The following is a 23,200-nucleotide window of genomic DNA, read 5'->3' on the forward strand; positions in this document are numbered from 1 at the left end:
CTGCCATCTCTTCATGTATCGTTTGTGTTAATTTTCGTTGAAGGTGGAGAAACTTACACAGCTTCACATTCGATTTTGTGAAGCATACTGCCACTGACTATTTTTCTGACTGTAACATCAATTCAGTAGAAACTGTAAAATCACAAATTGGAATACGTCAGTGAGATGACAGCGAATTACAGTGCAAATTTTTACATTATTTGTACACCTCTCGAATGGTGAGGGTAAGAACTTCCAGGACGCTTCTTGTAGTTCGGATCTTTCTCTTTGTCACACCTAACCATATTTGGTCCAAACACAATGCGCAACAATAAGAATGGTTGCTCTTTTATAAGACTGTGCATATTCAAATTAAAAATTCAGTAATACAATAACATAACCGTGTCTTAAAAAATCATTAAAAATGCTCTGAAAGCATTCATTGATTTTTTCCTATCTGTATTATCATCATCAACAGGAAATTACTTGATGATGCCATGAGTGGATATACCCATGCTGAGAAGCTGTATAGGTTTAGCTCTTTGAAACTGATTTCATTATTCGAAATTATTCGAGACTATAAGCCTTCAATAAAGGAGAAAGATGTTCTTGAGGGAAAAACAGGAAGAATGTCCTCTGGCAACTCTTTATGTGGTATTATCTTCGTTGAACGACGATTTACAGCAAAAGTTTTGTACTCTGTTTTAAAGGTAAGCATATAACATGTAATAAATCTTCTAATATGTATCAGTTATTCTCTAATTTATTTATTGATATGAGGTAAAATGAACAAACGAGCATACGTAAATGATTAATATTCATTCTTCTTAGTTTGAAGGTCCCGAATTCGAATTCTGCACTTAGTCAATAAGTATTATTTATTTTATTTATTTATTTATTTATTTATTTATTTATTTATTTTTGCCTGTTTTGACTTACAATATGGAGAGTATCTCCTGTAAGTTCTACAGTTGTCATATGTATATAAATCAGGGTGTCTACTGATACTGGAAATACTTGCATTATACTGGAATTTAATTTTGATACTGAAAATACTGGAAATATACTGGAATTTTGATCCACATACTGGAAAAATTATGAAATATACAAATATTATTTATAATCTACCCTGGATTTTTAAATTCCAAAAGTTCAGGGTAATAACAATCTTGCATTATAACTAGAATAAAATAATATACAATACAAGTATACAAGTTGTAATACAAGTTGTAATATAAATTAATAATACATTTATATAATACAAATAATGCTCTTGACTTACTGTATCAGCCTCCAAGCAGGGTGTCTACTGGACATGAAAGTCATGAGGTAGGGTTGTCGGTCAAGAGATCATGAAAGTAGTGAAATTGAGTTTCATGTCATGAAAAAAATGATTTCATAGAACAACAATATTTATGTGATACAGTATAGTTACTGAATAATAAGTTGTAATTTTCCCCAATGATCCGGGGTTAAGACCCTGCTGTCTCTCTTGGGGTTGCAGAGTCACTAACTAGTTTCTACTAATACTGTTTTCAGTTTCCGTGTTTCTTTTTTCTTTCTTTTTCTTCAATACCTCACGTATAATAACAATGGACGCATTATATTATATACAATGCTTCAAGTACAGTATACAGCAGCGTTTCCCAACCTTTTTTAACTTGCTGCATACTACGGGTGTAAGTTTAATTCTCGCGGCACACTTATAGATATTTTATATTTTATTTATAAATATAAAACAGAATGGTAATTTTTTTTCTGTGATTACAGAGAAGAAAGCACGATCACTGGTTTTCTCCCGTGGTAAATCATTACGCTTATTTTTCATTCTAATTTAAAAATAGAAAATTGCAATGAAATATTAGACTCAAGTTTTTAAAAATACACTTTCTTTTTCAAAAACTGTATCCAACTTTTTACTAAGAAGGAACATCACTAAATAACGAACGAACAAACCTATTTTACTTTTAAAACACAAATGTAGGTAATTTGTATGCATGTTTGTTTTGTCGAAAGGATTGAATGACACTTTAAATTTTCAAGTTACGAAATAGTCTGCAACAATAAAGAAGCAATAATGGTCATAACAATGATAACAAATACCTTTTTCAACATTAGAAATGTACCTAGGTAGCAGGGGTGGATCGAAGACGGACTTCTGGGGTGGGGGCGGTGGGTTGTAATACTGCTACTTAGAGCTACTTTTAAGAGCTCCTAACTCTGGGATGGGTTTTATTTATATATAAAATAAAAGTCCCCCCCCTGGATCCGCCACTGCTAGGTACAAAAAAGTAACACGGTATGTAGATTCATAGTAGAGGTTCATAGTAATGTGGAATGTAAATATACATTTTTCCCTACGTTTCGCAATTTGATTGCTATAGAATTAATGATTTTGTTTCGATTTCCTCGCGGCACACCAGCAGCCCATTCACGGCACACCGGTTGGGAAACGCTGGTATACAGGGCTGCAAATAGTCAGTGAAGTCAGTAAAAGTATGCCCAATAATAGGAAACTGAGGGCTAGTTTTAATACTTGGTATGGATGTGACACACACTGCTTGTGTTAAAGAATTTGGCGCTTTCATGAGCAGCTACATACACCTAACAGTAACACTCTTCTTTAATTTATTTTATTTTAAATTGTTTTTTGCTGCAGGTAGCATTATCTATTGATTTTTGAAGAAATATTTTGTGAAGTCTACAAAGTGTTTGTTGAAAGTTTTTTTTGTCGTACACAATGCAATACAAATTTTTGTGTACGTACTTCTTTGTTTTTATATTGTATATTAAGAAGGAGGCAAAGGAATTGGCCTAAGCAGCTGTGATTTTCTCTGGGCTTTGATGATTGCACAGTATTACCTATTTATCGCGTTTCTTTGTCATTTAAAGATCGAATTTCAATTTTCACAGCTGTTTAGTGGGGAGAAAGTGGCCAATTTTAAAAGCAGTTAATTATTTGATTTGTTATTGTAGCCTAGCCTACTTCATATTTTAAATGAGGATTGATGTCAGTACTGTCAGGTATTTAGTCAGCATTTCCACATTTTTAGTCAGTAAATTTTACCCTACAGCTAGTTTGCAGCCCTGAGTATGCATCCATTGTTATTTATTTATTTACTTACATTAGTGTTGCACTTATCTGTTCAGAGACAATGAGTAAAATAAGAGGAAATACTTCTTTCAAAGATGAGTGGTTGGACAGAACAATAAATTCAAGTTGGAATTGGCTTCAGAGGTTAGAAAACAATAAGTATAATGGGTATTGCTCTTTGTGGATGACAAGTTTTTATATTAGCAACATGGGATGTCTTCAGTTCGATCTCATGCCGAAAGCAAAATGTATATTAAAAGAGTAAATTCTTCAAGTTTGACCAAAAAACACCTGCTAAGGAAGCAACTACAGACTCTGTTCCTGTGAATGCTACTCCATCAAGTACAACTCTGTTTCGGTGAAAACTGAACTTCGTGAAGTGCGAACTTCAGTTGTTAATAACGAACATACTTGTGTTATTGATACCAGAATCACAACATTCAGTATTTGTGTTATGCCTAGAAATACTCAACAATTTTATCATCAGGGATGAAGTTATTACTGCAGAAATATTGTGGGCTAAGCTATGACCCTTCTTCTGCTAGAAGTTTGGCATTTGTAGTGATCTTTTTAAAGTGATGTTTCTCGACGAAATTGCGAAGCAGTTCAAGATTCACAAGGATACCTAGTTACACATGGACTGTGCCCATACTTTCAAAAAGAATTGACAGACGTAGTTAAAGAGTGTCCTATCATGTATTTCTTTTGATGAAAGTTTAAATCCTGTCACTCAGAAGGGTCAAATGGATATAGTTCTAGATTTTGGGACGAACAAGATATCTTATGTCCGCATTTTTAGGTCATGCTATTGCTGAGGACCTTCTGATGGCGTTTTTGGAAACTTGAAAGACACTGGTTTGGATACGAAAAAGATGCTACAAGTATCAATGGACGGGCCGAATGTAAACCTGAAGTTTTTGAACGACCTAAAGAAGTACTTAGATGATTCACCTTCAGATCCGAAGCTGTTGGACTTTGGTAGTGCTTCGTGCATGCTATTCATGGTGCATATAAAACGGCAAATAATAACTCCAAATGGTACATTAACAGATTTTTGCGCTCTTTGTATTACTTCTTCAAGAACTACCCAAGTAGACGTGCAAATTACAAACGCATAACAGGGTCACATCTCTTTCCTAAAGTTTTGCTCTATCAAATAGATCGAAAACCCAAAGTTATTGAAAGAGCTGTGGAAATGCTGTCACATATTAAAAAGTATGTTGATGCTTTTGAGGAAAAAATAAAAAAATAAAAAAAATAAAAAAAGATAAATAAAAAAAACTTAATGCATTAGAAAACATTGTAATTGCAAAACCTTTTGTAAGAAATGACCTGCTCCCAACACAGTTGGTATTTATGCGTTCTGTTTCTCTTGAACTAGAACAGCATCTCTCCAAATATCAGAGTAATGATCCTCTTTTGCCTTTTATGTTCACTGATCTGAGTTCACTATACTTCGACACCTGTTAGCAAGAATTGGCAATAAGGTTTTGGAATCGGCAAATACTAGTGAGAAGCTTCTCTCAATTGGTTTGAAGACCTTCCGTGCTGTTGACATTGGATTTGCAGCCTAAGCAGCTTTAAAAGGTGAGGTAATAAAAGATGGGAAAGTTCTTCAGCTCTATGGAGACTACAGAAAATTCCTTGTTGATATATGCATGACGATTTTTGTCAAAGGCCCTCTTGCTTTCAAGTTTGTTAGAGGTGCCAGCTGCTTCACTCCTGCAATTATGACCAATGCGTCTAGTAAGACCTATAGAGTGTCTTCTGCATTAGAGGTTCTTGTTGAAACAAATCAATTATCTAGTATGGAAGCTGACATTGCAAAACGAGACTACTAAGATTTCTCATCAAAGGAAGAAGTAATGAAGTATCTCAACAACTTTGATCCCAAAACTGATCGATTGGACCATTCTAAGCGCAGCCTATTTTCAACACAATGTTTCCAGAGAACTGATCCACTTCACACATAAAAAGTACTGGTTTTGTTTCACGCCAACGCTGCTATTGAAAGAGGTTTTTCCATAAGCAAAGAATGCCTAGTAGAGAATCTTCATGAAAATAGCTTGATTGTACAGCGTATGGTGTATGATGTAGTATCTACAGTTGGTGGGGTATTAGCTATTAGTGTTCCGAAGATGATCCATGCGTCCAAAAATGCATCAACATTGAGAAATGATGCTGTAGAAAAGTACAAGAAAAAGTAGATAACAACACAGCCAAAAGAAAGTTAGCATCAGAAGAAATAAAACAATTAGAATTAAAAAAACGATGTATTATGCAGAGTGCTAAGGAAGAAACAGAACTGGAGAATGAGGTGGGGTGAAAAGACTGAAAAAAATACTGTCTTAAATGAGTGTACCTTGTGAGTGTAAGACATAATCATTGTGAATTAATAATTAATAATTTACAAATTTGTTATAAAATGTATACTGTGAACTATATAGCATAGTACATAAAATTTTGTGTTACATATTTTATAAAGCATATAAAATATTGTATACAGGCTAATGTATTAATTTTTTTTTCTGTGTTGCATATATAGTGGTTGATTTCATATATGTATATGTCTGCCTTATGACTTATTATTTACAACAAGTTTTTACTTTCAATAAGCCTGGTACAGAATCTACTTAAGAACTATTTACTTACACAGTGTGTGTTATGATACTCTTTCTTTGACTGTATTTATTAGATGTAAGTGTTAACGAAGTGATCTACATAGCTGAAAATACATTGTCACTTAGAAGCTGTGATATTAGATAGCACTATTCAAGTATATTTTATGTGTATTATATCACTGAATTAAAAATAAACAGTTATACTGTATATATGAAGCTATAAATTTATAAAACGATTTTCATCATTTATGTAAAACTGGTAATTTGTCAACCATACTTTTTTTTTTTTTTTAATTGTTTTGGAAGTCGTAGAAACAATTTTATATCGACTGAGATCGTAAATTTTTCCAAAGCAAGAGTTGTATACATTTTGTAATTAGACATTTAAAGCAGTGGGTGGAGTGGGGGACTGTGAGGAGAGTTGGGAGCCCCTTTAAAAAATGTTAAAAAATAATTTGTATTTTTTAAAAAAATCAAGGCTAACTAAGGGTAATTAAAAATAAAATATTCTTTTCTTGGGAAAACAATTAGAAACCTGAAATTATCAAGAGTGATTATTCCTAAAGGACTTTTAAAAAATAATTGTATTAGGTACTGGAATTTTGCTGATAGTTATACTGAATATACTGGAAATATACTGGAATTTTGAAAATGCAACTCAGTAGACACCCTGTAAATGCAAATTGTAATTACAACTTATTACACCATTTGTAGTACAAAATTGTAAACAAACATCTCATGTTAAATTTGTTACATCATTACATCGTATTCATACATCGTCATCACTTGCAAATTCCTGAACTGAATAATATGCTTTAGAAAGTAATAGAGTACGAATTTTGTTTTGGGTATTAAAATTTACCTCTTTATAATGTGATGGTAACATATTATAAAGTCTCGTACAATTTAAATAAACATTTTTTTGGTATTTGGAGTAATTTTGTTGCACTACGTAAATGTCGTTTAATTGCCGCGTGTTGTATGCATGAATATCTCTTGTTTGTATAAACATCTGTTTGTTTTGTTTTACTAAGTGTATAGATTTATATATGTATAGGCTTGGAAGGGTTAAAAATTTTTGTGATCTAAATATTTGTTTACAGAATGTTCTTTTATTTAGTCCTGAATATTGTTATTTTCTGTAGTATTTTCTTTTGTATCCGAAATGTTTCCTGACTGCATGCGGCTGATCCCCCAAAAATAATTACAAAACTGAGGAGTGACTGAACTTTTGCATAGTATATCGATAATAAACTATTTCTTGAAACTGTATCACGTAACCTAAAGAACGCAAAACATAAAGTAGTCAGTTTTTTATTTAATGTTTTAACATGGGTTTGCCAAGACAAATCATCATCGATGTAAACGCCAAGTAATTTTGTTGCATTAGAATACTCAATTTGTTTTCCATTAATGTTTAGCGAAGGAAAGGATGGATTATTTCTTGTAAAACGAAAGTTTATTGCGACTGTTTTATCTGTATTTAGAAGGTTATTTGCATTCAACCAAGTAACTATTTTGCTTATAACTTTTTCTGCCTTTACCAATACTAAATTTGGGTCTTGTTCAGTAATAACTATATTTATATCATCAGCATATAACATGCATTTTGTGGGATGTATCAGATCATTTATGTAAATTATGAATAGAGTAGGGTCTAAAATAGAGCCCTGAGGGACATCGCTGTTAATTTTTGTTGGTTTTGAAAAGAAAGTGCGGGATCGATTTGATTCAACTTTTGTAATTTGAACAGTTTGGCATCTATTTGTTAGGTAGGATGAAAACCACTGGTTTGCTACGCCACGTATGCCATATTGGGACAATTTGTTTAGCATAATATTGTGATCAATTTTGTCAAATGCCTTTGACAGATCGATGAACAAACCTATAACATAATTCTTATCGAGTGATTTCAGGACACTGTAAGAAAATCAAATAAAGCGGTATCAATACTTTTATTCTTCTGAAATCCGTTCTGAAAAGTCCAGATAATATTATGAGTTGTTAAAAATTAACCAAATTCAGAATATCTTCAACATTTTTCCTAGGTGACCTTTTCAAAAATTTCTTTCGTGTTCTTATTACTATACTATTACCTTAACAGTAGTTAATGTGTTGTATAATGTCTCCACAAGAGATCTAATAATTTCTAATTGAGGTTTTCAGTTTAAACCTCAGTAGAAAAGATGACAATATTTTAGTTAATACTCAAATTGTGGAACAATAAGCATTATTGAAGTGTAGTAATTAAGCCGGCTGTTTAGTTGCGTTTTTGCGTTGGCGAAGTCACATATTAATTTTCGAACAACAGTGAGCTATCGGTGATCTACCATGATATTTTTTTCATAGTAAAAATATAACTGATGTGAACTTAGGCGCATTAAAGCGATTTATATGTGGAAATCTTACCCCTATTAAATAGAGTAGAATATGATCTATTACGATCTATATGATTACGAAACAAATACTTTATCTGTATAAATGGTTCAGGGAAAAACCAAGCTTGTAGTGTTTATGGTTCTCTCTTTCATGAATTATGTAGCTAACGCAGAATTCCTGAAGGTTATAAATATTTAATAATAAGTCTCAAATGACAATAATAATGATATATTAACATGGTAGTGTCTTAATTTTCAAAAACCCATTGAACTTTTTTTTAAAAATTTTGTTCTCTAACCAGGCTAATACATTAGCACGTATTAAGATGGCTACAACCGGGAAGAATCAGAAAATTTGAAAATACCGAAAAAGTCAGAAGAGAGACTCAGGGAATTGTGCTGAGTCAGAGAATCTCGATTTTCTGAGAATAACATTTTATAAGCATTTAAAATAAAAATTCTAAGAGGATTTAAGATGATGATTGCTTGTGTTTTAGTTGCCGACTTCAAACTTAAAAACTTTTTTTTTTTTTTTTTTTTTTTTACTAACTAACTATATGTAACACACTTATATTCTGTAGTTTCCGTATTATATTTTATCTTTGCTTGTGCAGTGTGAAACGCACTACTATTAGGTTTTATGAATTGTGTTTGAAGTGAATAATTTTCTAACAAGTGTTAGGCTAATTTCAAATTTTATAACGCAACGGAATTTCTTTCAAATTAGACCTGATAATATTTTAGTGTTCTTGCATTCTGGAACAACCAAATAAACTTACGAACTTAAAATAAACGATATCAATAAACTATAACCAGACAATCTTACCGTACTTCTTAATTCCTTTGTAGTCTTTTGACAATCTATCTATTCTACTGTTATTTTGAAAAATATATTACGTTGAAGTATGTTTATACTATATATATTACATTGGAGTATGTCTATTTTGAACAAGCCTTCAATACTACAATACTATAGTAGTCTTTGGAATAACTGGCAAATAAAACGAAGAAAATAAAAAATCAATTTAAACCATCAAAAAACAAGTCAATGAACATTAACTCAGTATGTAGTCTTTGATTTCCCCATAATCTTCTTCCATGTGATTGAACCTGATAAGTCTGTTATGTGCAATGTGATGAATGAACAAGTTTTTGACGTTTGAGAAATAAACGCAGCTCCAGCCAATTTCAGAAGAACAATACACTAACTTACTCTCAGGGACGCATGACACAGACGACGTACATATAGTACCGGCCAAGTATACTGCTTTATATAATTCAGTTATAAAGTTCGGACATATTAATTACTTTCCTTACAAACCTTTATTTTTTCTGATAAGAAAACAGAGGCTGCCGATTTTCTCTAAGAGCTGATTTTTTGTCCCAAAATTCCCAGTAGAAAGAAAAAACGCACTATGAACCGTCACTTCCTGAATAGACGATAATAATTTTCCTTGTTTAATACTTCTATAAAGAGTTACAGTATTTCAAATATAATGAGAAACGTGTTCCCATGCAGTTCGTCCCACTGCTCATGCAGATGAAATAGTTTCTTTCAAAACAACTGGGACATCAGTACACTTAGTATGTAAACTTTACTTATATATTAAGCAGAAAAGGCAGTAAATTTAAAAACAAGCCACCATGAACTCAAATTTTCACTTATACGTCACTTCAACAATTATAAACAGCACATTTCCATAAACAGCACAAATCACCACTTTCTATATTTTATTACGTTGTCGTAATTGTAGAACTAACGACGGTCTTTAAATACAAAATAAACTCCATGTGGTTTGTAATTTCTTCTCCAGCTGCTGTTCCTTCGCTGCAAAACTTTTTGGCACTGATTATCACGGATTTTTGTAATAGATTGTATCAACAATGCAACGCTGAAGTCCTCCTTGTTGAAGCGGGGTTTCTTCTACCAGAATTCCGAGCGTGACCTCCGGTGAAATATGCAAGTTGTTATTTCTATTATTGGTTTTTAATACGTAAATACACTTACAAAAAACACACACAATTGAATGCCTAAACTTCCTTTAAATCACTTTATTACCAAATATTACAATAAATTGCTTGAAAAGGAAGAAAATTAAATTTTCTGATAGCTGCGCTTCTCAAATTCTGGGTAACACAAATGGCAATCTGTGCTGTGGTATTTCCTAGACTCGGAAATTTCTGTGTAAAAATTCCTAAATATATTTATGTATTCTTCCGTGGAGAATCATCTACAAAATGCCGTTAGATCAACGATTGAATGATAAATTCCAACATTTTTCCGCTTTCGTTTCCAGTTTTTTTTTTTTTTTTTTTTTTTTTTTTTAAAGCATCATCGGAGTTTCCTGTTCTGCACTAAGCGAATGTAGCTAATCACGCAAATGAAAGGATTTTGGAATGCGGGTACTTACATTTTAACTTGTATATTTTCATTGCAATGTAATAAACCTTATCGCAGAGAGGTTTATTTCGAAAGTTCTTACGAATTTACGAAAAGTTGCACATGAGCATATGCATTGGATCAATACTCAGTAGATAGCCGGACTAAGTTCATTCGACTCTTGGTCTTTAAATATGGAATACGTCTGTAGATATTGAAGTGTAGTTTTTACTTTGTATATGTACTAGAATATTTATTAATTGATATACATTTATAGAAACATACCTAACCACTTTCCATCAATAGTTATGAATTTCTAATGATAATGTGTCTTTTAAGGGTTTTTTTTTTTATATGATTTATTCTTGTTTTAAAATTATTGTGGCATTAAAAATGATGCAGCAATTTACAAACAATATCTATGGCACATAAATTCAAATGAAGTTTCATTTTCTATTTCTTTAATTATTCTTTGAGCCAAAGTTTTGTATGCTTTTCTGTGCCAATACGAAATCTACAACGCATTTTAAAACAAGATTCTTTCAGACAAAACGTGTAAAAATATATTTGTAACTGTAATGCAGCTTTTGAGAGAGAGGCACAGAAAATTTCGTTGAGGATTGGAGGGTGTGGCGACATAGGGACACCCCTTTCTCCAAAAATACGTAACAATGACTGATTTCTTTATTTAGCAGTTCGCAGTGAAATAAATTTGCGATTCAAATTATCGTGAAATAATAATAATAATAATTTGTTTCCCGTGCACTGTGGAAGTAACGAAGTTTCATGATGTTCAATTCCTCTTTCACTGTTATTTCATACCTTTACTGTCGGAAAAGAGATCATAAATGAGTTCTGCATCGTGTTCATATGCTGCTGTTCTATATCTTGTTTCTCTCCAAACTTCTTGGGCTTTGGAATTAGGAAAGCTAGCAGGTTCCTTCTTAGTGGCAGTTCATTATCACATGTTACATTTGATGAAGGTAACTGATCCAAGGGATGGAGCATGTTTCAGATATTATGAAAGTTTGAAATATTTTGCATGTTGATACTAAAACACAAATTCGGTGACATAGTCGGTAAAACAAACATTTCTGGTCCCAAAGTTCAGTCTGTACAGAACTGAAAGGTTTTGATGATGTTGCGTCCTCCAATGTGAGTTCTACTATGCAAGTGAGTACGAGTTCAGGGACGAAATAAAGTAGTTTACTGGAATTCTTAGTTCACTGCTGTTAAAGATGTCAAAGTACTCAAACTTATATTCCCAGACCGTGATATTGTTAGGAAAATGCAGCCTCATCGTGACAAAATAGCATATTTGTGTTTATGGATTATTATCATCATACTTTAGAAGTGAACTAATTCAATTGTTGAAGGAGATATAAATTGCGATTCTGGAATACCGCGAAAGGACTAGTGTGCACGCATTATTTGACATCGGTATTTTTAGGGAATTCCACAACTTCTGATGTTTTAATCGCTTTCAAAGAGACATATCCACCATTGAACTTTAAAAACAAATCATTCAAATTTCAATGGATGGCCCCAATGTAAGCTTTAAATTTCTACATATCTTCAACTCAAATATCAAGACGTCGCCAAATGACTCTGTAATATTTGATATAGGATGCCGTGGGTTACTTTCTTGGAGTGAAACATTTAAGGCTGTAATTGAGGCAGTAAACCAAGGAAAATCATTGAATTTCTAAGAGCTTTGCAAAACTTATTTAAGGATGTTCCAGTACGCCATGCTGAGTACACTTATAGAGGCTCAGACAGTAAGTTTCTCTCTGTGTTAGCTTGAAGATAATAGTATTGTTCAGCGAGTCATTGACATTCATCCTTAACTTCTGTTGTATATTTAAAGTGTTCGAAAGGATAAGAAAATTCTCAGCTTTCCGAGCTGTCAGATGTGTGGGAAAAAGACAAAATGCTTATTTTTAAACTTACATTTTTCAGAGCAGTTTTTTAAGAAAGAAAACCTTTCCTTATTGATTTTTCAGACTTGTGCTCCTCTAAGTCCATTTCTTTACAATACGTTATCTGATGTGATCGAAAATGTGATACAAAAGCCTGTAAAACCAAAAGCTTTTAGTTCTTTGAATTCAAGTATACGAATTGATGTGGAAAATGAAGAATTCCTCTTCCTGTAAGAATCGTTGACATTTGTGTTTGCTACACACACTGACTTTAAAAAGTGTCAATCAATAATGAATTTGGCTATAGTGGGATTTTGTCAAAGTTTTAGAAAGTCTACAGAAATTTGTTCGTACCTTTGGAGAAGCCAGCTTTAAAGTATAAATTGACTAAAGCACTTTCGTGTTTGGATTTTGATGTTCCTTCAAGATATGATGTTGGAATGAATCGCATGAAATCTCTTTTGGTGAAATAGTTGAAAATAATTGGATAGATGGCAATAGGGCACATATAGTGGTGTTACAATTCAAAGAGTTTTATTCGAATTCAAATTGTAAAACAATTATGAAGCAGTATTCTAGAACTGGCCAGCATTTGGATGACTTTTGGCTAAATAATTTAAATACTTCAGAGTGCAATGATTTGACAGATGTTGTTAAAGTAATCATGATTTCTCTTATGAAAATTCAAATATAGAAAGAGTGTTTTTCAATCAATGCACAATGTATAGCATATTATTTAAAAGAACAAACTTCAGTAACATATAGGCTTGTGTACGATACAGTAGCTTCTGGTGGCCTTGAGAAACTAACCATAAGAAAATCTATGATTCAGTTTGCACGAAATGCTCATTATCGTTTGGCAGAAACAGAAAATCCCTCAAAAAATGCCCCCACGTGTTACTGTGCGCAACATTTTGCATTCTTCCTTCTGTACCTTTCATATAGAATTCGTCTGAACTTAAGGTGACACGGAGGTTCAGTGGTAAGGCGCTTACTTCTGGTGCGTCGGGTCCCTGATTTGATCCCCGGACGAGTAAGTTTGTGGTGGACAACATCGTGTCCGTGGGTTTTTTCGGGCACTCGTTTCCTCCCACTTTATCATTCTACAAATTATTTCATTATCATTCACTTGCTTTAATCATCGACTCCCTTAGCCTAAAGAGCATAATCGTGGGATCTGAACTCGAAGTACGGCAAAAAATGCGAATGTCTCGTATGGACATCTTAAGGAAGCACTCCAATCCCTTTTTCTTCCTATTATAGGTTGACTAACTCACTCTATCATCCATGAAACCCCCTAGGTTCATTGATATTCACAAAAGCTCTTCATTGACTTCTGTCCTTAGCCAACTGGATCCAGTTTCTACTTTTTATTTGTATTTCTTTGTAATTGTTTCTATTAATATTGGCCTCCCATCCATGCCCAGGTCATAGTCATTCTAATGGTCATTTTCCGATTGAGTTTTCAGTTAAAATTGTGAAAGCGATTTTACTTACTTCCATTCTGGCTACATGATCTCCCCACCTGAGTCTTCTAGACTTATTGACCCTAACAATGTTCAGTAAACCGCATAAATTATGCATTTCCTAGTTACGGAGTTTCCGCTCTTCTCCATTCCCGTCCGTTTTGGGTCCGAATAGAGTTTTATTTTTTTAGAATTTTATTTTCAAAAACCTTAAGTCTGCATTTTTCCCTTAAAAGAAGCGACCAAATTTCTACTGTACAACAGGCATGACTATCATTTTATATATTTTAAGCATCAAATTCTTCGACAGGATTCGACTGTATTCAAAATCGATATACCAAATTCCATGTATCTAAGCTTCAAGAATTTGGAAATGTGGACACTATAATATAATAATTGCCACCCCTATTTATTTCCTCCCTCCTATTTCCTATATACAGATGGTGATCAGAAAAATGGAAACACCTGTAGTTGGCAACACGTCAGATGTATGGGTTGGCAGTGGTGTCGTGGTGCCCGCAGCGCCGGACCGCTGTTGGGGTGTGTTAGGTCGGTCTCCATACTACGTCAGGCGCAGTGGAACAGCGGTGTCCAGTGGCTGCAGCAGACGGAGGTAGTGTAAAATGGGAGACCTCTCAGATTTTCAAAGAGGGCAAATTGTTGGTGCGCGGTTATGTGGAGTGAGTGTGACGTCACTGGCTACTGTGTTAGGTGTGTCGCGTGCGACAGTCTCGAAGGTGATGACGGCCTACACAACACACGGGAAAACCACATCGGGGAAGCGGAACAGTGGGCGGAAGAAAATCATGAGTGACAGGTCACGCCGGGTATTAAAGCGCATTGCTACGCAGAACCGTCGTGCCACTGCGGAGCAAGTGACGGAGGAACTCAATCAGCACCTCCCTCACCTTGTTTCGACAATCACAGTCCGCCGCGAAATACATGACATGAACTTACGGGGTCGTGTTGCACGGGCCAAACCGCTCATCAGGGACCATAACGCTTTCGCACGCCGCAAATGGTGCCGCGACCATGCAACTTGAACCGTTGAGGACTGGAAACGTGTGATATGGTCGGATGAGTCCCTATTCCCAACCACAGGCCGTGTTTATGTGTGGAGAACGCCCAAAGAAGCTTATGATCTGCAGTGTCTCCGCCCAACTGTGAAACATGGCGGCGGCTCGGTGATGCTGTGGGCCGCAATATCATGGTTTTCATTGGGTCCTGTGGTCATACTTAGCGGTCGAATCACTGCCAACGATTATGTCGCAATTTTAGGAGACCACTTGCATCCTATGGTCCGGATGTTGTTCCCGAACAATGGCGCCATCTTCCAGGATGATAATGCACCCATTCACACAGCTGGCGTTGTTGCAGCGTGGTTTGAGGAACATCGGGATGAAGTTCAACATCTCCCCTGGCACGCCCAATCCCCAGATCTCAATATAATTGAACATCTGTGGTCCGTCTTGGAAACACGACTCCGGAGACGATTTCCACCTCCATCCTCTCTCACAGAACTGGTCGATGCCCTGACCGAGGAATGGTGTAAAATTCCACTTGCTACCATTCACGACCTCTATCCCTCCATCCCACGTCGCATCAAGGCTGTTCTGAAGGCGAAAGATGGCCCGACACCATATTAATCTGAAAAGTTGCAATTTCGTTCAGGTGTTTCCATTATTCTGATCACCATCTGTATATGAGGAGTACACCAACTACCATTAATTAATTTATTCATTAGATTATAAGATTGGAAACCATTGAAGAAACTGAGATTCTGATCTCATTTTGTGCATTTAGTCCTTTGTTATTTTCATATTTATTAGTAAAGCTATCTACTTCGTACTTTTAAGAAGGGGTGGTCACATACTAACATCCAATAGAATAAATAAAATAAGTCCTCACCGTGGAGGAAATTCTGAGCTTCTAAATATTTCGTTTAAATTTTCTCAGCTGATGCAGCTGCTCCGTGCAAACATTACGGAATTAAGGTCTAAATAGAAAATGATACAGAGAATTGAATTTAATTTTCGCCATTAATAAACGATATATAATATATATATATATATATATATATATATATATATATATATATATATATATATATATATATATATATATATATATATATATATATAGATATAGATATAGATAGATAGATAGATAGATAAATATAATCTTCGGAATAATTTTTCGAAGAAATAGGACGTATTTTTTCACCATATATTTGTATTCATTTTCGATTATTTGCTATTAGATTTGTTATTGTGTTTATGTCCCCAGTTGTCAAGTAGTTAGTTCATTTAACAGTTTGGTTCGCGTGATACCATTAATTACTATGAGTTTCCGTTTGGCCATGCAACAAAAACATGATATATTTCATTAAAAGTATACTGTTGTGCTCCTCCACGGTGAATCCGAATTCGGGACCACGCGCATCAAAGGTACAGCACTATCCACTAGACCAGCGAGGAGGGCTTTATTTTTTTACGGATGCAGTCGGTACCATTAAAGCACTCAAAAACATGTGGATTCAATTCGCTTAGTGTATTTTCATTTCTGAGCGCCTGTCCAATTGGTTTTAATTTTCCAGGTTCTTAAAGAGTCGCAATAACTCGCTTGCATTTCTAGCGGTGACGTTTCCTCCATGTATTGTGATGAATTTGTCCTGAGTATAAGTTATTTACTGTTAATTTTACTTTCGAACAACGATAGGAGGAAAGAAATTATGATGATCGTGAAGAAAGTCAAATCGATATTTCTACTGATTTACACGTTTCATTATTCCTACATGCCGAAAAACGGATTCCTAGATGACTGTTCGTGCGTTTCTCTCGATGTACGTAGGTAAATATGTTCACTCGCTTAGATACCATACCATTCAATCTATCGAGACCAAATTTTCAACTTAAGGTTTAAATAACGTTTCCTAGGAGCTCTTTGAAACTTTCTTCATACTTCCTAAAATAAGGGCAGTTTACTAAAGGAAGAAAATCAAAATTTGCGATTTTGTCGAAACGTTTTTGTTCTTATTTCATGAATCCATGTTTCACAAACAACCCTAAGTGGTAGTTTACTTGCGGAGTTTCTGAACGATTTTCTCAAGAACAGCTCTTTCGATTTTGCTCGTATTTTCATAAATCTATGTTTTATTATTAACACTACACCATTACGCAAATAGTTTTTCATGTAAAAATCCGCAAGGGGTAGTTTACTCTTGGGGATGATTTTTTTTTTTTTTTTTCTGTCAGCAACTCAGGCGATTTTGTGCATATTTCATAAATGAATGTTTCATTACTAATCTGATAATATCACATAATTCATTTGTCCTGGGAAGAAAAAATCCACAAGGAGAGCTTATTCCTGGAGGTGAGTTTTTGTCGGACGATTTTTACAAAAAGAAACTACTCAGGCGACTTAGTGCATATTCCATAAATATGCATTTCATTAATAACCTAACGATATGGCTTAACTCGTTTGTACTAAAAAAGTCAGTAAGGGATAGCTTACTGTTGACGTGTTTTTTTCCGGTCGATTTTCTCAGAAATGGCTCAGTCGATTTTGTTCATATTGCATAAATAAATATTTTATTAACGGGATTAACAATATAGTATGTCATTTTTCATGAATAAATCCAGAAGTCATAGTTTACTATTGAACTGAGTATATTTGGACGATTTTTGTAAGAACCGACTCAGGGGATATGGTCATTTTTCATTATTAACTATAATGTTTCGTAAAATATTCACAAAGAGGAGTTATATATATATATAGGTGGTCTAAAAAATTCATTTTTGTGCTACAGCCTGAGGCACCCCCTAAGTAAGTTTGGATTTCTACCTCAAAGGGAAGATGGTGCTCAACGATCCCATAAAAGATCACATTTTCCCCATTATTTTGCTTTGTTATACGTAGCATTTTTTTAATAACATGTCCTAAACGTGAGACATTTCTTACTTATTCTATTACAAGGTATACACATATAATTAGTGAGACATGAGACATGGTTAAGGTTACTGTTTTTTACTCAAGTGTTCAATATTTATGTATAAGCTGTATTATTAGGAATTATTAAATGGAACACTGCACTGTATATTGCTGTTATCTACGTTGGTTTTCCTATTTAACGATTAAAATAAGGAATAATGCTTGTTAAGTGCTAATTAATCTTTTGCATACTACAATCTTTTTTATTTGTTGGTGTGGCCGATGGAGGGCAGGCGACTCATTGAAGAAATATATTGGAAAAACAGCTTTTTGTTTTCGAAACTTTTAAAAATTTGAAAACGCATTAAAATTTATGTAGAAGGAAGAAGAAGAAGAAGAAGAAAGTATTGTTGGTGGAGATTGGAGAAGAATAATAGGGACCTGGGACCAGAACCAATAAAGTTTCATGCAAAGACTGTGCTTGGCTTAGTATTTATGTTCGTGTGTTTGTGTTAGTATTATACTAGTAAGTTAAACTGAGTCTGGGACAAAACTGTAAGTACGATTCAACACGGGTTTTGAAGTGATCGTAATGGTGTTTCGTTCTGAACTTGTCACAAAATGGCATCAACTCGCTCGAGCAACGAAGTTTTCCCGATTGCTGTCAGTGACTTACAGCCGCTATTAAGGTTGAAACAACTCCCAACTACGAAGCAGATCTTACAACGGTTCCATTCTCACCTAAAGGTATCATACAATGATTTGGTGCGAATGAATGGAAGACGAACCAAGTCTATCTGGAAGGCAGAGAGCGAGTGAAACAACTTTGAGTCGTGAATGACACCGCAGAAAGAGGGATCAAGATTTTCGAGGGGTTTAATCATATCTTAACAAACAACGAAGAAGATAAACAGTTTCTTCTGCAAGTTGTTGAGGCAAATCGGAAAGCAGTTCCGACACAGACAACTAAAAAGTCCACCATAGATGCCTTGCAATTGTGAATTGGACACTGTGGAACTGTTAAGCATTCATTGTTTTATCAGGATAAAATAGAGATAAAATATTTTGTTTTAGTTTTCTTCGTTGTTGTTACTTTGCGCATTTATTTTTATTTTGTACTTTTAACTGAGTTTATTCTATCGACCTGGTCTTTCTGTAATCCACCATGGAGGACGTCACTTGTGTTTGCTTTACTTTCCATGTTTGTATATACCGGTATAAATAGATCTAAATATAGGATGTATATTGTTGAAATGTAATTGTATGTACATGCTTCTCTAATTTATCTCGTTTCTAAATAAAAATAATAGCGTGTAAAAAGTTAACCTTTTTACAATTAAAATTTCTATAGACCCATAAAAATACAGTAAAACGTCGATTATCCGACACAGTTTCCAGGCTATTTCTTAGCTTCTATTCAACCGATATGTTTTAAACTTTAAGAAACAAACCTAGATAGCAATAGAAGCTTACGCTCCAAATTTGGTGCAAATCGGTTAAATAGGCGCTGAGAAATAACCCGAAAACTATCAGATAGTCGAGGTCCTACTGTCTTTTTAAGGAAAAAGGTGGTTGAGCACCATTTTCCAGTGGGACTAGGAAGCTGAAATTCTACCAAAATAATACTAACATTGGAAGTAAAAAAAATTAGAGGATGCCGCGGTCTCCTGCACAAATTTCGTTTCGGCCATATGTTTCTGGACCACCCGAATATATATAGGATGTTCTAAAAATGGTGCCCACGGACCACAGAGCAGTATTCTACAGGCCAAAACAAAACGAAAATATTATATGATGGTATGCCCTCCGGGGCCTCCTTCAACTGCTATGGGAAATCAAAATTTCACAATGTGGCAACATCGCAAATTAACTTGGAACTCTTAACATTACTCTACGAATACATAAAGTTGTTAAATACATTGCTACCTACTAAGTAATGCTAGTATCAATCTATATCGACTTTAACTGTCATCTGGAAAGAATGGATGTAACTATTTAATAGATCTACTCTGTGGTTCATTTGTGACGTTGCCAGATAGTGCAATTAGTCTCTCCAGACGAGAACCCAAAAGGTATACAAATGTATATATTTTTTTTCTTTATTTTCACTTGTAGAATAGTGCTCTGTGGGCGCCATTTTTAGAACACGTTATATATATATATATATATATATATATATTTCAAATATGATTCATGGATTCATGCGATTTTGTTTCTCATAAACAGACATTTCAGCAATAACCATAACATGGCATAAGTCATTTCTGGTGAAGAAGTTCACAAACGATAGTTTAGTTTTGAGGTAGCTTTTCTTCAGAGAATGTTTTCCGAAAGCAGTTTTATTCGTATTTCATAAATAAACGCTCGAACGTAACATGATTTAGTTTAAGAAATTAGAGCAAGAAAGTTTAGTGTTGTGGCCCATGCCTTTCATTAAATTTCTTCAGAAAGACAAAAACCTTTCTTTTTCAAAAAAAAAAAAAAGAAAAAGAAAAAGAAAAAAAAGAAAGAAAAAGAAAAAGCTATGTAGTTATCCCAATGAAGTCTGTCGAGATCGTAATACTGCAAATTTTGGATGCGTTAAAATATCAAACAATACTTTCGATAAAGTAGATAGTTCCAGATATCTAGGATCAATATTAACAGACTAAAACCATATTCATGAAGAAATTAAATGTCGACAAAAGCAGAGAATTCGTGTTATCATTCAGTTCAAAACCTTTTGTCGTCACTAATTTTGCCTAGGAATTTGAAGCTTAAAATATATAAAACGATAATCATGCCTGTTGTGCTGTATGGTTGCGAAACATGGTTCTTACTCTCAGGGAAAAACGTAAACTGGTAATATTGAAAATAAAATCCTGAAGCCAATATTAAAATCCAAGAGGAACGGGAATGGCGGAAACTTCGTAATGAGAAACTGCATACTCTTTACCAAACATTGTTAGGATCATTAAATCTAGGAGATTCAGATGGGCAGGTCATGTAACCAGGATGGAAGAAAGTAGGAACGCTTTCAGTTCTAACTGGAAATCCAATCGGGAAACAACCATTAGGAAGACCTAAACGCAGATGGGAGGAGAATATTAAGATGAATCTTGCAGAAATATTAATACAAAGTAGAAACTGGATCCAATTGGGTATGGATAGAAGCCAATGGAGAGCTTTTGTGAACGGGCATTGAACCTCCGGGTTCCATAATCCATAGAGTTATTTAATTAGTTATTCCAATGAAATCCTGGTTTTGAAGAAAATGCAAAGAATAGACAATATTTTTGTGGCAAAAATATTTTTTTCTTAAATTGAAGCGTCCTTTCCTCCCAATGAACTTCAGTACTTTCATTTTTATTAAATTTACTAAACCTTAATTTTAATTTTAGGATTATGCATGTTGCGTAATATCCTATCGCTAGATATAAGGTTCTGAAACCAATGCGATCGTTGTACTATAAATTCTATCAACTTTTATCTTGAAACGTCATAAAATGAAAATAAATAGAACTTATCAGAAAGGAGCTCGAATTGAGAACAATTAAAGTCTAAAAGGAATTCTATAAAATTACTATTTAATGCCTAATACTAATATCTAAATTCCATTTCTTATATTGTTCATTCATTTAAGCAGAAGAAGAAAGTTATTATACTATAATCTCATACGTTAACATTGACATATCAGTACTAAAATTGAATTAGAATATATGATCTTTTCTGTTAGGATATCAGGAAGTACGTGAAGGATTTCAAATTTATAGAACCTGACTTTATTGTGGGAATTAATAATAACAACAACAACAATCCTACCAATACAAGGGAATGTGTGCTTAGGAAGAAATGGCAGAAAGAAGTTGTGAAAAGGTAAGTGCACAGAGAACTGGGAGTAAAACTTAATTGAGAAAGATTGTAATAAACTTATTTGTGCATTATTTTTGGTGTGCCCAGCTCAGACAATTTAATACTTCTTATTTTAAAAGGCTGCTACCTTTAAACAAATAGTGTAACTAATCGTTGTACGTTCTCGGAACGGATGTATATCAGCAACGAGGCAAGCGAAGCAGCCTCCTTGCCTTGTAATCAACAGTAGCCAATCACAGCTCTACCTGCGCTTACCTCACTTTGGGGGTAGGTGGGACTCACGTGAGCAGCCGGAACAAAGCGGAAACTGCTCGACGTAGCTGGCTGGCATTGGGCGCCGAGACACTTTGAAATGTAAAATTTTAACATATCCGTTTATAATGTAGAAAGCTGAATACATCTACATTATTTGTTGTCAGAATATTACCTATCATGTAAATATTGTAATCTGTATCAAATATAAGCTTTATTTATGCGTATCATTGGCGTTATTCTGACCCGAACATTGCCGCCTCATGTTCGTTCGCTTTGTTGTGCATGGTGCAGAATATATATTAATGCTAGCAAATTATTGTATTAAGTTGTTTTTCAGTGAAACGATGCTGAAGTTTTGTCCTATTTGTAAGTTTAAGGTTGTTATTTGGATTTTCGCCTATGTGTAGTTAGCGGTGAAAGAAGCTATTGCTTTTGTGATAACGGATGCCTGTGCGTCAGGAATTAACGGAACAAATTAAAGCAATAGAGCTGAAATGTTTTAATGCAAGCGAAGAAGTGCGTAGAAGTCTCCGAGAATTAGCGGAAGCGGTGCAGGATGTACGGAGTACAGTTGAAGAAAACACGCGCTAAGTGGATGACCAACAACGACAATTAAATGAGTGTCATAATAACGTGAGTGATTACAAAAAGAGATTGCGCGTGGTTGAAAGTTTGGACAATTTCCTCGAAAGTAGATTGCAAAAGTGCGAAATAAGGCAGAGCGAATATAACATGGCAGTGCAAGAGTGTATTCAAGTGTGTAATGAACAAAGAAAGTTATCCACCAGTGTTACGAAACTTGTTTGCGTGCTAGTGACTTAGGTGAACAAGTCAAACAAGAGGTTGATAGATCAACAGAGTGAGTGTCCCGCATTGAATTAGTAAATGATCGCCATGAAACTGAAAGTGATAAGTCGCAAAGAAATATGAAGCGTGAAAGGAAATCGAGCAACGAGTCTCAAATGGCGTCCGATACTGAAGTGGAAAGTGATACCATACGGAAGTCGGTGTCAAGAATCAAAACTGAAATGGAAAGCCCGTATACTAAGCGTGCAAGAAATAGTGAAGTTAGTGCAAGGCGTTGTTCATTACGATTAGCTGACATTAAACATCTCTCGACATTTTCAGGTGATATGATGAAAGAAGGCGCAGGTGCATTTTTAGAGAATTTCGGTAGAGAAATGTCATTCGCTGGAATGCCACTAAGTGAGTATTTAACAATTATGCCGCTCATTCTTAAGGATAGTGTGTTGAAAAAAAAAAAAGTGGTATGATTTGCACGGTAAGAAGTGTCAAACATTACAGGAATTTGTGATAGAGTTTCAG

At 34.4% G+C, this 23,200-nt stretch overlaps 1 protein-coding gene across 6 annotated transcripts in view; it reads left to right on the top strand.

The window, feature by feature from the left end:
- The window catches only part of LOC145686102 (endoribonuclease Dicer-like), a 323,942-nt gene that overhangs the window by 165,194 nt on the left and 135,548 nt on the right, over positions 1–23,200 (top strand). For all 6 annotated transcript variants that reach the window (XM_081759049.1, XM_081759045.1, XM_081759050.1 and 3 more), the window contains 2 exons: positions 458–689; positions 21,483–21,622. In XM_081759049.1, coding sequence (XP_081615175.1) covers positions 458–689; positions 21,483–21,622 — 372 coding nt within the window. The remainder of the gene's footprint in view (positions 1–457; positions 690–21,482; positions 21,623–23,200) is intronic.

The sequence above is a fragment of the Thermobia domestica genome, chromosome 5 (genome assembly GCF_964235325.1).
Source record: "Thermobia domestica chromosome 5, izTheDome1.hap1.1, whole genome shotgun sequence".
NCBI classification, from domain to species: domain Eukaryota; kingdom Metazoa; phylum Arthropoda; class Insecta; order Zygentoma; family Lepismatidae; genus Thermobia; species Thermobia domestica.